The sequence below is a fragment of the Centroberyx gerrardi genome, chromosome 16 (assembly GCF_048128805.1).
Source record: "Centroberyx gerrardi isolate f3 chromosome 16, fCenGer3.hap1.cur.20231027, whole genome shotgun sequence".
In the NCBI taxonomy this organism is placed as follows: domain Eukaryota; kingdom Metazoa; phylum Chordata; class Actinopteri; order Beryciformes; family Berycidae; genus Centroberyx; species Centroberyx gerrardi.
The window spans coordinates 16,056,879-16,071,802 of record NC_136012.1 but is presented as its reverse complement, the minus strand read 5'-3'; the positions used below and the strand labels follow the sequence as shown (position 1 = coordinate 16,071,802).

Genomic DNA, 14,924 nt, shown 5'->3' with positions numbered 1-14,924 from the left:
AATTTATCCAATAGCACGTGAATGCACCATTCCTCCCTGTCGAACTCCTTAATGCTTTCCATGCAGAGACACAAGCACAACAGAAAGTACGTCTCTGCCAATAGTTCCTGAAGAAAATATTGCTTTACAAACTAAATTGAAATGTCCATGACTTCTAAACCCGGGCACGAATGTTGGCCGGAGCAGCTGAGAATTTTAAGGTAGGTTTATCAGCTGAATGTTAGAATAAAAAAAAAAAATAGGGAAATCGAGTAAATGTTCAATTAAAAAAGTATGGTATGCTTTGAAAAGCGGTCGGTAGTAATGTAGGCTATGGTATGCGTCAAGTGTAGTAAATGGGCTAAAACATGCAAAAACACTGGTATGGTCTTTTAAAATAAAAGGAAAATTGAGTAAATGCACAAAAATCTAAATAAGTATGGTATGCTTTGGAAAATGGTCGGTAAATGGGCTAAAACATGCAAAAACACACTTGTCCCTGTATCTGTCTGCACAGAAGACATCAGTGTGGGTCAGATGGGAACTGACATAACACAATGCGCTCTGGAGGAGGTCTTGTCACAAAGAGGTGTAAAGCTCACCAGTGAAACACTTCCCATCCCTGGATAAGAGGCTAAAGCTACACTGGGAGACAGTGTACAAATAAACCTGTCCCTTGCCATGAAACCCCATCATATGCAGACAATGTATTACAGAACCTACTGCCAGCAGGTAATGTCTATATGCACAGCTATTTATATGCATCCTATTGATGAATGCTCATGTGTTTATGCTGAATATTCGGAATCTGTGTTGAATATTCAAAACAGAATATTCCCAACACATCCTTGGATGCCAAGGCAATGAGATTTGAGGTGATTTTTGGATTCTCACAAACAGTTTAATGGTTAAGTACGATGCTTACATGATGTTACTCGAAGACTACTTAAGTAAGTGGAATAAGAAGGTGTCGTGTATGTAAACACACTATGCGTCTCTTGATGTTGCAATTATTCCTGTCTGCTCCTTTTCATTTTATCCCCCCTCTCTCTTTATGCTCATATCCTTTCCAGCCCATGTCCCCTGAATCCATCCATCTTCTCTACCTCCAACCCTGCAAACCATTTCTAAATCACTTTACTCTGAATCTATAGCCTCATTCTTTATGTCTGTCTTTGTCTCCTACATCTTAATCCTGCAGTGATAGAAGTTAATTTACACATGCAACAACATAAATTGGAATGCAAATCAGTTCCATATTTTTCTACTAAAGCAAAAGAAGGAGCAAATACATATAACAAAAATAGACACACACATGTGTGCATGAGTTGTGGCACACAAGGCACAAGGGCACACACACACACACACACACACACGCACGCACAGAGTCAAATTCTGAGGCTGGGGAACATGTTTAATTACAGCCTAGGAAGCAAGCGCCTCGGCTGAGAAAAAAAAAAAATCACACTTGATAACTGTGACATTTACAATCTGCCTCATTTATCAAAAGCTGCCAAAGCAGAGTCAAAGAGGGTCATTACATAGTAAACATAGATTAACTCAACTCTCACAAAACCCACACAACATTGTCTGAGGAAAGATTTTTATTCGAGGAAAATTGCAGATGTCAGCACGCATTTCCCCGGACTCTGTCTATTAATTGTCTTGTTTGTTACCCAATCTTTTTGTGTGTGTGTCTGTGTGTGTGTATGTGTGTTTATGTGTGTGTGTGTGTGTGTGTGTGCACAGGCATGTGCCAGCATCAGTGCTAAATAGCTAACGCCTTCAGCACACATTTCCCCGGCCTCTGCCTATTAGTTGTCTCGTTTGTTACCCAATCTTTGCATGCGTGCGTGTGTGTGTGCGTGTGTGTGCGTACACCCGTGCCAGCATCAGTGCTAAATAGCTAGCGCCTTCACAGTGTAGACAGGATTTGAGAAAGTATAAAGCGGTCTACTCTCAGTTGTGTGGATAATGTTATAGAGCGAACCCCAAGGGCACCTCAGGTTCACATAGACCTGCACTTAGTGCCAGTCACACTACTCAGTCCCAAAACAACTATTAATCACACACACACACACACATACACACAGTAACCTGAATGTGTGTCTTTATGAGTGTGCACTGTCATATACTGGACCACATATTACTATGAGTGAGGTTCTCCTTTAGAGACCTCCATGTATGTGTGTGGGACACACATGCAAACCCACACACTTTTGTTCAAAAATGCCTCCTCCTTTTCTCTCCCTCACCTCCTCCTTTTCCTCCACCTGGAAATTGATTCTTGCTCCACCATTTTAGAGACTGTTTCAACAGTGTAGGAGACAAAAGAAGCTGCTGAAAACCCACAGACAAAGCAGCTTCGACCAAGGATCAACAAGAGTATCCTGTGTATCCAGTATCCTTATCTTTACATTTCCCGCCCATGTGTGAAGCTGCCCACAGTTAACTTGTCTTTGGCCTTGATTCTATTGTCATTTCATTTCTTTAGGTTTTTCACATATAAATCGAAGAAGAAGTTGTACATGCCATGATAGATGTTATGTATAATGTGTATTTGATATTTCGTTGCATCCTGGAACAAAACCGACCAGGCCTATGGCACTTTATGTAGGCCGGTCATGAACAGGCCCGGCTATTGTCTGTACGGTTAATGTAGTGTGATTGGGCCACTTCATCAGTAATTGCCATCAGCTCTTTGTTCGCTTATCCACTCTCCTCCACCTGGTAGGAAATGAGTGGTAGTGAAGGAGGAAAGGAAAGGAGCAGCGATGAAGAGTTTCGGGACACATCCAGAGTTTCCTTTCTCTAAAAGAGCAAATGGACGGATGGGGTGAGTGGGATTGTTTGGAGGAGTGGAGGAGTGGAGGAGTGGAGGAGAGTCGCCCCCAGGATATTCTTCAGCTACTCCTGTGCTCTATTGCCGCAGCTACAGGATACTTTTGAGTTTCCCTAGCTGGCAATGGTGCAGAACGCCAGGGAGAAGAGAAACGGAGATAAAGAGGGATGAGGGAAAGAAGGGAAGGACTGCATTTAATCTCACAGTCATTTATTTTTAATAGCATGCAGCTGCTTTGTTCTCTCTTTGATCATCAACAGTCCAGGTTTACTGTGATGCAATCGATTGCACAGACATACACGAGCGTGTGCACGCGCGTGCACGCACGCACGCACGCACGCACGCACGCACGCACACACACACACACACTTTGTCTTGCTATATTTGTGAGGACCCTCCATTTGCTACATTCATTCCCTAACCCATAACCCTAAATCAACCCTAAATGTATCCTAATTTAAACCTACTCCTAGTTCAAACCTTAACCCTAAATCCAAGTCCTAACCCTAGACCATCCCTTGAAGAAGGGAGGACCAGCCAAAATGACTTATATAGCAACCACCCCCCACTCCACACACACACACACATACACACACACACACACACACACAACCATGCACAAACTCACACATGCACACATTTGCACCCAATGTGCTGGTTTTTAAAGCCATGGAGAAAGCCACAACATACAATGGGATAATGTGCGATTTGACCAGTAATACAACATCACAGCAACAGCAAGGGTGAGAGGAATGGGAAAAAGAACAAGATAAAGAAAGAGAGAGAAAGTAGGCATGAGAGATGTGACAGGAGAGGAAAAGAGAACATGAAAGTCAGAAATAGAAAGTGAGAAAAAAAGAGAAAGTGAGAGAGAGATGGAAAGCTAGAGAGACAATCAGAGAGCAAGACAGAGAGAGAAGGAGTAAGGGAAGCAGATGATGTCGAGTGTCCAGGCCGGCAGGTGGGTGGTGGATTCTCAGCATGGTTTCTAGCCCTAGGGGCAAGAAAGCAGAAGGGAATGCAGAGGGGCTCATTTAGGTCCTCCTAAAGGGAAAGGCCAGATCTCCTACAGACTCCAGTGGCTCTGATAAAGCTTGCTGTCTAGAGGTGGGCCTGCAGGGAAGACACACTGGGGGGTGGGTGGGTACCGAACAGGAGGGGAAGAGAGAGTCTGAGAGAGAGACATAGAGAGATTTACAGTATGGGTTGTGAGATCAGAGAGGTGAAAAACAGACAAACAAAAAGAGAGAGAAAGTAGGAGGGTGGTGTACTTCTGCTCGCTGCCCACAGTAACAACACATGCAGGGAGGCGCAAGTGGAAGCTTCATTTCAGGCATAAGAGTTTGCATATTAAGGTTTATATATTTGTCAAGACGGCGTTGATCTGCTTATGAAAACATGTTATGGCATTATCTGATTTTTTGTATAGAAACTGGGAATTCCAAACGTCTGCTCATCATCATGCAGACAGGTTGCCATTTTATACGCAAATAAAGGTGTTGATAAATGCAACAGATGATGTCTCTGGGTATATGTGAATGAAGCTCATACCTCATTAAGAAGAATTATGTTTCCAAATATATGCTTCTTTGTGGTATCGCGAATACTTCTAATGAACTTACGAGGCTGCGGCACGTTATGGTGAGGAAAGAGAGTGTGTTAATTGGCTGTGCTTATTCAAGCAGACCAACTAATGGGTGTGTAATGGGGAAACAGCGGGGTTGAGATCCAACGAAAGCAGGGGGTCCTTTGGATCAATAGGAAGACACAGCTGAACCTCCCTTATCAAAACCCCTTGGGGATGAGGGGCCGTTCGGGAGAGTGAAGTGTTCAGAACAATGAAATACATTGATATTCCAAACTGAACTGAATAAAATGGATTAATTGCACATAATATGCAAACGCTCTGTACAACCTGGTTCACAGTTTAAATAATTACAGTTGCATGAATAGCAATGAAATTCCAACATTAAGGCACCTTATTACAGTATCAGTATACAGTATGCAGTATTTTCTTATCAACGCTCTGCTCAGTAGACCGATAAACTGATATGTTTGACATTTTGATGTCAAAACATTTGAATTTCAGCTGTAACCCTACATTGTGTAAATCAAAGGTAGCAGCTGACAGAGAGACAGAGACTGAGATTTTGAGTGAAAGAGAAGAGAGATGGACGGTGAAAGTCAACAGGATAGAGATCAGCAGTAATAGTATGCACTTTCCTCCAACTGGGCAAGTTAATATGCATCTCAGGATCATGGAACTGAGATTTAGTGTGTGTGTGTGTGTGTGAGAGTGTGCGTGCCCCAGCACTCAATGCTTTATTCACATTCTCACCTGTGCTTGACTCACACCTGCTTGTCTCACACATAAATATAGTGACAGATGTATGAGCAAATCAATATGCATTAACACGCCACAGAACTGTAAATTGGTTATGCTGCACGTCACCATTAGAGCAAAGTTACAGAGTCTGAGAACAGCTTTGGATGACCTCAAAACTTCTTAACAAGGAGCGAAAACACCATGATGGCGCCCCCATACAACATCATTATAATTTAATCAAAGATAATAATATTCTCTAGCGTGCCACAGCAGCGCATGAATTACTAATATCTCAGGTCAGTTCAAATATCACATCTCGCCTCCAAACCATTTGTTAGATATTCAAAAAAACAACAAGAACATTGTCGGAATTCAGTCTCTTCTCATATCCCATTTTATCCCTTCCCATCTTGCCTCTAAACTATTACTAGATATTAAAAGAACAAAAACATTGACACAATCCCACATTCTCTTATGTTCTGGCTATAAAAGTAACTGGTGGAAATATCAAGAAAAGTTTCTTTAGTTCCTTCTCTCTCCCCCTCTCTCTCTCTCTCCCTCTCCCTCTTTCTCTCTCTCTCTCTCTCTTTCTCCCTCCTTCCATCACTACTCCTCCTCCTGTGGTGTGACAGTCCATATGGTGCTGCAACACTGTTGGTCTCCTGTGGCCACACTTCCCACGATGCATCTGTGGCTCTGGGCTTTAGAGGGAGCTGATAGGCTGAGAGGACTGTGGCATCGACCAGTCACATTGCCTGGTGTGAGGTCAGCTTGGTGCGGCAGTGGAGTGTGTCCGAACAGCACACACCACTGACTTTCAGGCTTTCATCTATCCTGCCAATCTATCCTCCTTGTTCCACCTTTACCTTTGCTTCTGTAGAACAAAGTATGCTGTTCTGTTCTTTTCTCAAAAAAAATATTCTCCCTATAAGTGAGCCATTAAAAAGTTATTTGAATTACTATCAGATAGAGACATTTTTCTAATTATCTCAAATCATGCAAGGTCAGACATTAAACCTTGACAGTATATCAACCCTTTCAAACCTTGGATGGGCTGTACATCATTTTAAGTCATTATAAAGGCATTCCATTCGAAAACCTTGATAACACCATCAAGGGTTTCTTCAACAGTGGTAAAGTTGGGCTAGAAAGATTTTAAAGATTCTATTCTGCTTTGCTCTGTTCTGTTCTATTGCTTTGAGCTCTCTTCCCTCCCTGTCTCTGTGTCCATGCAGAGAAAACAGAGCTTAGCACAGATCAATCCCATTGAGTCTGACTCCCTTCACGAGCCAGGGATCAATACTGCCTGTTTCATGTCCCTCTGCAATATACGCATGTGTGCACAGGCAAGTGTGTACGTACGCACACACACACACACACACACACACCCACACACGCACACACACACACACACACACACACACACACACACACACTCTAAAGACATGCCTGTGAGATTAGGCCCGCCCCTTTAGAGATGACCTATTGGCCTATCGGCTGACTTGCTCACCGGGGGGTACAGAAGTTCATTACGACAGGCTTGCCAGCGCTAAAGGTCTTCTTTGGTCTTCTGCAGCAAAGTGCAGCTTTTACACCATCTGGTTACATTACAGTAACAGGTTGATGCACAGGCCTCACACCAAACAGCAGCAATATAGTAGTATATACAATAGCACAACTTGTATATGTATGGCAATGTGACACTTGACTGTGTGATAGTATGTAGATGGTTAGGCAAGTCATGTGAAAAAAGTAGAACCACACAATGGAACTAGAAGGGCTCTAAGACACAACAGTGATTCACTTTGTGAAACCAAACTACACTGGGCTCAACCATACATGCTGGACAGGTATATGATTTGCCATAAATACTGGAGATGTGCTGAGAGCAGAGATAATAGGTAAACTTTTAACAGGGAATTGCTATGTCCTTGTATTTCCAGTTTTGCTTTCTTGCTGTAATTGACAATCTGCAATATCTGTCACATTTAGAAAATGTTCCATGAACCTGGGACCATGCCAAATCTTTTAAGCCCCTTTGGGGTTTTTATTAAATCTGCACAAATTAGCAATTTGCATCTCTGCTTCCTGTTTTATTTTATCATTGTATTTTACCACTGTATTTTTAAATTACTCCACTACTATATTTTATCACTGTACAAATAAACTCAAATTAGCTAAACTAAATAATTGATGAGGTGTTGTAAAATACATAAAATCCATGGATGTCACTGAGAAAATCAGTTTAATACCACAGAGAGTTTTATTCAACTCTTGAAAAGTTGACTTTTTGCAGGTAATGTGGTTTCTGCAGGACGCTGGCAATCTGTCTGGGCCAGCACTCTATGGATCGAGCCCAAAACTATAAATAGTTTAAAAAGGGTATGAGAAAGAGGTCTTGCACGGAGCTGCAACTCCAGACACCCACCTTGCCTGGAGTACTCATCAGCCTCATGGTGCACCAGATCAGTCACACAGCCGCCATAGTGCAGCCTCTGCTCATGGTCGAAGGCCTTGAGGGTCTCGCTGGAGCTGTACGACTTCTGGGTGGGCACACGGCACTCATCTGCATCCAGGGACGAGGTGTTGTAGTGGGGGTCTTTGGGGCAGCGACCCCTGGTAAGGGACCGGTGCCTCCGATCCTTCAGATCCATGCTTCGAGGATGGGGATGCGGGGAGGAGAGATGGAAGCAGGGAGTTGAGGAGGAGGAGGAGGAGGAGGAGGAGGAGGAGGAGGAGGTGGTGGGGGAGATGGAGGGGCCTCCTAGAGGGCCTCCGTAATGTCAATCTCCACTTCAGTCACCTGGAAAACAGAGATAGAGAGAGGGAGATGCAGAGAGAGGAAAAGAGAGCAAAAGGTTAGTACAAAATTAATGGATGCACTGCTGTGACTCACTCTTCTTGCTTTGCACTCCCCAGAGAATCTACAGGGAAAGTTTGGTAAGAGGGAAGGCAGCGAACAGACTCTTGAGCAACCAGGCAAACATGCACACATAGGCGTATTGATGCAGGCTAAGTCAGCCCATTGTTGGGAGAAACAGAGCTGCCAGTGCTGTGGGCCAGATAGATAGTGTGCCATCGACCAGGCTGTTGACAAATGGCCAGGCAGCATTTGGGTCTACAACATAAAAACAGAAAATGACTCAAACATGGCTTATCCTTAACTGGTGTAGGCGACGCACGCATGCGTACACAAGCCTGCAACAAAAATAATGGTGACAAGAACAAGGGCGAGAGAATAAAGAAACAAGAGGGTGAAAAGCGGAGGGAGACAAAGACAGACAGACTGATGGGGAAAGACACAGAGATAATCTAGATTGGAAAGAGGTAAAGGGCGAGAAAGAAAAGCAGCCGAATGCAACAGGAAGGATGGAAGAAGAGGAGAAATGACTTGAGGGCATTGCTAGTCTCTCCCTCATTATCAGAGTGAGAATGAATCCCACTCCCTTAGAGGCTGTAAGGGATAATCAAACACACCCAGACACAGATACACACACACAGCAAGTCACAAACACCCGGATACACACACACACACACACACACATACACACACAGAGGGTACCTGTGCTGAGATAACAGCACTTCCAGGAATCCGATCTACAGCTTGTAACACAACTTGTATGACTACTTAGGTACAGCAAGAAACAACCATGTCCTCTGTGCTAAAGCCTTATCTGTCCATTGCAATTGCATCACAACCAGCCTCACTTTTAATTTATTCAAATCATATACTTGTGGATGCAGATTATACATGATTATGATGCTAATACAGCATGATACCAGTGCAGTGGCCTTGAGCAATGTATTACATTAGCGGCTAAAGATCAAAGTACAACAATACAACAACCAACAGTAATTGACAGCAGCGCTTCCAGCAGCTGCCTATATAGGATATTTATGGTAATAAATAGGTCATCCATGTTTCTATTGCTTTTGGCCTAAGAACGTCTGGTCCACCCACTGCATTACAGCTTAACATTGCATTTTCATCAAAATATAACTCAGCCTGGACGTTACATATCAATAGCAGACCGGGCAAATACATTTCTGAGGCAAGGGCAATCACAAATGGGTATCGTTTGTTATAGAATGAGTTGTGTAACAACTAATTACCTGCTGCGATGGAGAAAGAATGAGGAAAAGAGAAAAAAGAGAGGGGAAGACAGAATGTGAGTCAATCTATTGAATAAGGAGTCATCGTAAAATGCTTAGGAGGTAGTATTGAAAAGTGCCCTGCTATGTCCATTGATTAACAGTAGGTATTAAGTCTCATAAAGAGCTCATTATGCACCAGCATCCATCACACAGGCTATTAGCAGTTCAACCTTAATGTGTTTGTACCTTGGGAGGAGGGAGGGATACTGGCTCGGAAAATGTGGGGACCCTCTGACTGGCATTATGCAAAACCATGGCATTGTGTGTGTGTGGGTGTGTACGTGTGTGTGTGTGTGTGTGTGCGTGTACGTGTGGTAAGTGCATGTATGTGTGTGTGTAGGAGTGTTCTGCTAAAAATTATGAGACACATGTCCTCACACAGAATCAAAGATGAGGAAAATCCTCCAAAATGAGGACTTTGTTCGTGCTCTTGCTCACAAAGAGGGCCATGTTAGGGTCAGAGGTTAATGTCATCCAAGTATAGTGATATAAACAGGTGTGTGTGTGTGTGTGTGTGTGTCTGTGTAGCAGTCGTATTAGAAGTAGTTATAATGTTAGGTGAGTAGGAGGAGGGAAAGGACACAGAATGAGAGATAGATGGATAAAGTGGAGAAGGGGGGTCGATCATGGGATCTGGAATGCATATCAATCACATTCTACCCACGCAGGTGTGCTCCTCAAGGTCGCTGAGGAACACACACCCCCCCCCCCCACCCCACACACACACACACACCCACCCACACACACACTACACACGCCAAACTTATGCTTGTTAATTACTCCGGTGACAGAGGCCCTACCTCCCCTGATCATCACACTGAGGCAGATTATGTCATTTATCAGAAGTATAATGACTTATTGTCACTCTGATTGATACTGTGCCATGAAATACACACAGTGACAGGTGCACAGATACACACGCCTGCATATACAAGATAGACAGACTGACAGACACATACTCACACAAACACACAGATATGCAGAAACATGCACATGCCTGCAAGTAGCTTTGCTGGATAGGCAGGGAAGGGTGGTTGGGCGAAGGAGAAAAGAGACATGCGTGCGACCGTGAAGTGACCATGAAATCCTGGCTGAATGAGAAATGTAATTGGAAGACGATAGGAGGGTGGAGAATTCATTTTCAAAATTACAGAGGTGAAATTTGGTACAGATAATGGCCTTTTCTCTGCAAATAAGAGCTTGAGAAGAAAAAAAAAAACTGGCGAATGACACAGTGTAAATCCACTGTAACAAGAAATCACACCCAGTTAATAGGAAGCTAATGACATCAATGGATTAGTGAGCATCAAACACGATGATTTACCATTCTACCTGATCAGCTTCTGAGGGGATGGGATTCAAATATCAAACAAAATCATGCAGCAATATAAACTGTGTTGACAAACACAAGGCTGTAAATACAGAGGCAGCTATTTTAAGACGAGTCAGATTTTCTTGACCACCTACATTTTCTGTATTTTCACATTCTCTTGAAGAGTTTGACTTGCACTTGGAAAATATGTTTTCTGGAATTCTCTTGACCCTCCAAAATCAAAATATGAATCTAACAAACCTTTTACAATCTCAAAATTCATGACAAACTCATGTTACAGTGGCACATACTGTCAGTCCTTATACAAAAAGCCCAGAGAAAAATTTCAGAGCAAAACACAAATGTATTCAATCCAATAGGCCACTCTGTAAACAAAGCCAGCAGTGGGGCAGCAGTGTTTCAACAGTGGTGCCTTAGTGTGATTACAGATAGAAATTGCCTGAGGTATTTTGTATTTTGCTCTGCCTCAAGAAGTACCATAGAAACAAGCAGCGTAAATAGTGGCAACATGCTGATCACAATCGACCCTGCTTTGCTGAGCATATTTATTTATTTAATATTTAGATTTTTTTTGTTTGGCTTTATTTGGCAGTTTTTTTTTTAACAGTGAAGAGAGACAGGAAGGATTGAGGAGAGAGGGGGGGGGGAGCGGGGGGTGATATGCAACAAAGGTCCCGGGCTGGATTCGAACCCAGGACATTGTGGTTACATGGTACATGCCTTAAACCACTGAGTCAACAGGACACCCTGCTATGCATATTGTTGAATATACTGAATTTGTAATGGTTCCACATCGGATAGGTACCCATATCCAAAGATTTGTAAATCAGACCATAATTCATTTGAAAGTAAAAAATTACAGTTTATATCAGTCATTGAGTTCATCATTCAACGTGAGGATAAATAGCCAGAAGGATTCCATCCATTTACTGCTGTCATTGATCAAACAAATAAGCATAGCGGCTGTCTGTGAGCACTTTAGGCGCTCTTTTGTGCCAATAGCCATCAGACTGTAGGAGTCGTCCTGTCCAAATGGCCCCAGCCTCAGCCAAGGGTGCTGACGCAGGGCGCGTGCACTGTCTATATAAACTATACAAACTATCCTGGGATACGCTCTATGCTCTGGTGGTCCAATCTAAACAGCATTGCATGCACAGTTTCTATGTTTCAGTATATATGTATAGCAGTATATTATGTTATATTGAATATATGTTGATACATTGTCTGCATAAGTGCATATCTCCGGATACTTTTTTTCTGTACCAATGATACCTCCATCCATAATATGTTCTGTTTATGATAGGCGTACCTCCATTTGGAGTTTTTGAAAATGTAGGCAGTAATGCCAAATCTGCACACTCTGTACATGTTATCTACATCTGTACAGTTAATATATTTGGAAGGTATATAGTTTTTACAACATCTACATGACTAGACACTTTCTGTTGCATGTTTTTTGCACATGTCCTATATGCTGTAATTTTCATAGATTTTCTTCATATTCTCAAATTCCCTTAATTTGTCATATATATATATAGATATTGCATGTATAAGGATATTTGTTTTTGATCCTGTCACTTATTTTATACTGCAGATATTTCATATTATTTATTTTTTTCTTCCAGTAAGTTCGGCTTCTACTACTACCACTTTTTTGCATACCCTCTTAATGCTGTAATACATAGTTATTCACCCTCTAATCTATAGATTTAATGTTGTAGAGTAGCAGTGTCACTTGAGTATGTTTACATTTGCTCTGTTTTTGTGTTTTTGTTTACAAATCTTCTTATCTAGCTTATCTTTGTGTGCTGGGCCACGCCATGAAAATGTATGGCCTGTAAAGTAGTCATTACCTAAATCTTCTAATTTAATTGTAACCAAACCAACAGCAACAATAGGCCAACAAGACTGGCAGCAAACAGTCTGATAAAACACAGCATGGAGCTTTTCCATCAGAATATTCATGCACTCTTCTGTCACTAGGAGATGAAGTTGTTCGTTTGGTTTCATTTTTTTAATTTGAAGGGAATTTAAATAACAAAGGGTGGCCTATTCAAAACACAAGGCCCTTTTATCACCAAAGACAAAATTGTGGCTAAAAAGCATTTGGCTTCAATTTTCTGCTGTTCTTGTGCTGCTGTTCAAATTAAGTTGTTTACACAGTTTGTTCACAAAGCAAGAGACAGAGAGAGACTGGGAGAAACAAAGAAATAGACAGCGAGAGAGAGACTGAAGTGGAGAGAGAGGTTGTGTGAGACTAAAGAGAATGAACAAGTTATTGTATGAGACTTGTGCTCAATTACAAGTCCAAAAAGACGATGGCCAAGTGGTAAACATGGAAAATATGATACAGTTCATACGAGCATCCAATCACATGTTCAGATTTCCCCTCAGATTTCCAAAGTATGCAGTAATTCCTTATCACTGTGTTTAAATCAATGTTTTCCCCAGTAAAATCAGTTCATATAGGGTGCTAATCAAATCAGCACAATTGGTGAATTAACAATGAAGAGTAATTAATGGTTTTTTGTAACAAAGATCTCTGTGCAATATACAGAATGAGTTTTAATCTCACAGTATGGAAAAGGAATTTAAAAAGTGACTGACAATAAGAGTTTGCAGCTCCCACAGATCTCGCATTGTTGGATATTGATGAGACAAGAGACAGCTACATAGAAAAATGCATTGTCTGTGTCTAGAGACAAGGCCGATGGGAGCAAGTTTCAATGTCAGGGGGAGGGCCGGGCGTCCCTGCTGCTGATTTTCATAATGATTGCTTTCTGAACTGAGATAGAGAGGTGTGTGTGTGTGTGTGTGTATGTGTGTGTGTTGGTCAGATGCCCAGAAAGGCAAGGCTGGGAGTAAACTAACTAACACACTGACAAACATGCATGTGCACAGGCACACATACAGAGCCACATACACATGGATTAGCATATACAAATATGCCTGTTTGCATCCATATCTACAAGCTCACACACTCTCTACCTCTCTCTCTCACACACACACACACACACACACACACACACACACACACACACACACACAAGCCTGCCTTGTGTGGGTTTGGACTGGGGTCTGACTGAGACGCTCCTCTTCCACACAAGACTCATTAATCATGTCTTCGATCTGGGGTGGCATTGAAAGTGCACATACACACACATATACACACAGATACACAATTGAAGACACGCACACACGCACACACGCACACACACACACGCACACACACACACACACACACACACACACACACACTCGGGGCAAGGGGATGGCTGGGGCTGCTTGCATGGCTCCAGTTCAGCTGGAAACTGTCGTCCATTTTGGATCCAAGATGATCTGTGAGCCAACAGCCGAGGGGCGTGCTGGACAGGAAACATTTCATCACCCTCTCTCACACACACCTCGCACCATTACCTGCAACACCTCTTCTCCCCAAATAGGAAAAATTCACACTCAATTTTAAATAGCTCATTAAGTGTGATCGGCTAGCCTGAATGTAATAATTACGAATATTTGCTGAGGTCATAACCTGGGAAAAAAGTGTGTGTGTGTGGAGAGATGTGCTTCCTCATCACTTCAAATGAGCAAATCACATGTATATATACACTTACAAACTGTTATATACACTTCTAACTTTCAGGTGCCTTGATTTACAAAGGGATGGGAGGAGAGAAATGTATCCCAAGGTCTGAACTTAATGTGACTTAATGCCTTGGTTGCTGAAGGAGATGAGATAGATGAAAGTTTCCACAGTGATCAGAAACTGTCAAGAGAGCTCATCCACCTTCCGTCTCTTTCCCTATATCTCTCTTCTCTGCTCATCCTCTCATTTGTCAGGATGCAAATGAAGGGAGGGGGAAACAATCCACCCCTCTCTTCCTTGCTCTCGGTGCCCGTGTAATCTCCACACTGGGCTGCAGAGTGCCACAGAGCCTCTGTTTATTAGACTAATCCTTAAATCCACATTCTGCAGGCCTCGCAAACGCCTCGCAAAGCTCTAATCTGACTCAAAACAAAGGGATTAGAGACGACAAGGTCCCTCTCTCTGTCTCCCCACGTCTGCCAGAGTGGGCTGACACACACATGTGCTGAGAAACACACACTAGCACTGTTGCACGCTCTCGCCTGTCACACCCACATTTGCTAAAGACTGATTGGCGCATGCAAACCCTCACACACATGCTTCCTGTGAACGCATGCTGGCTGTGACAAGGCAGGGAGTTAGAGCCAAGGTGCAAACACACTGGGTAATTACACATAGCTCAAAAACCCATGGGAAAAATGAC

At 42.7% G+C, this 14,924-nt stretch overlaps 1 protein-coding gene across 2 annotated transcripts in view; it reads right to left on the bottom strand.

Moving 5' to 3' along the window:
- The window catches only part of tenm2a (teneurin transmembrane protein 2a), a 141,769-nt gene extending 133,968 nt beyond the window's left edge, over positions 1-7,801 (bottom strand). For both annotated transcript variants that reach the window (XM_071903567.2, XM_071903575.2), the window contains exon 1: positions 7,576-7,801. In XM_071903567.2, the coding sequence (XP_071759668.2) occupies positions 7,576-7,801 (226 nt within the window). The remainder of the gene's footprint in view (positions 1-7,575) is intronic.
- Positions 7,802-14,924: the final 7,123 nt, after the last annotated feature.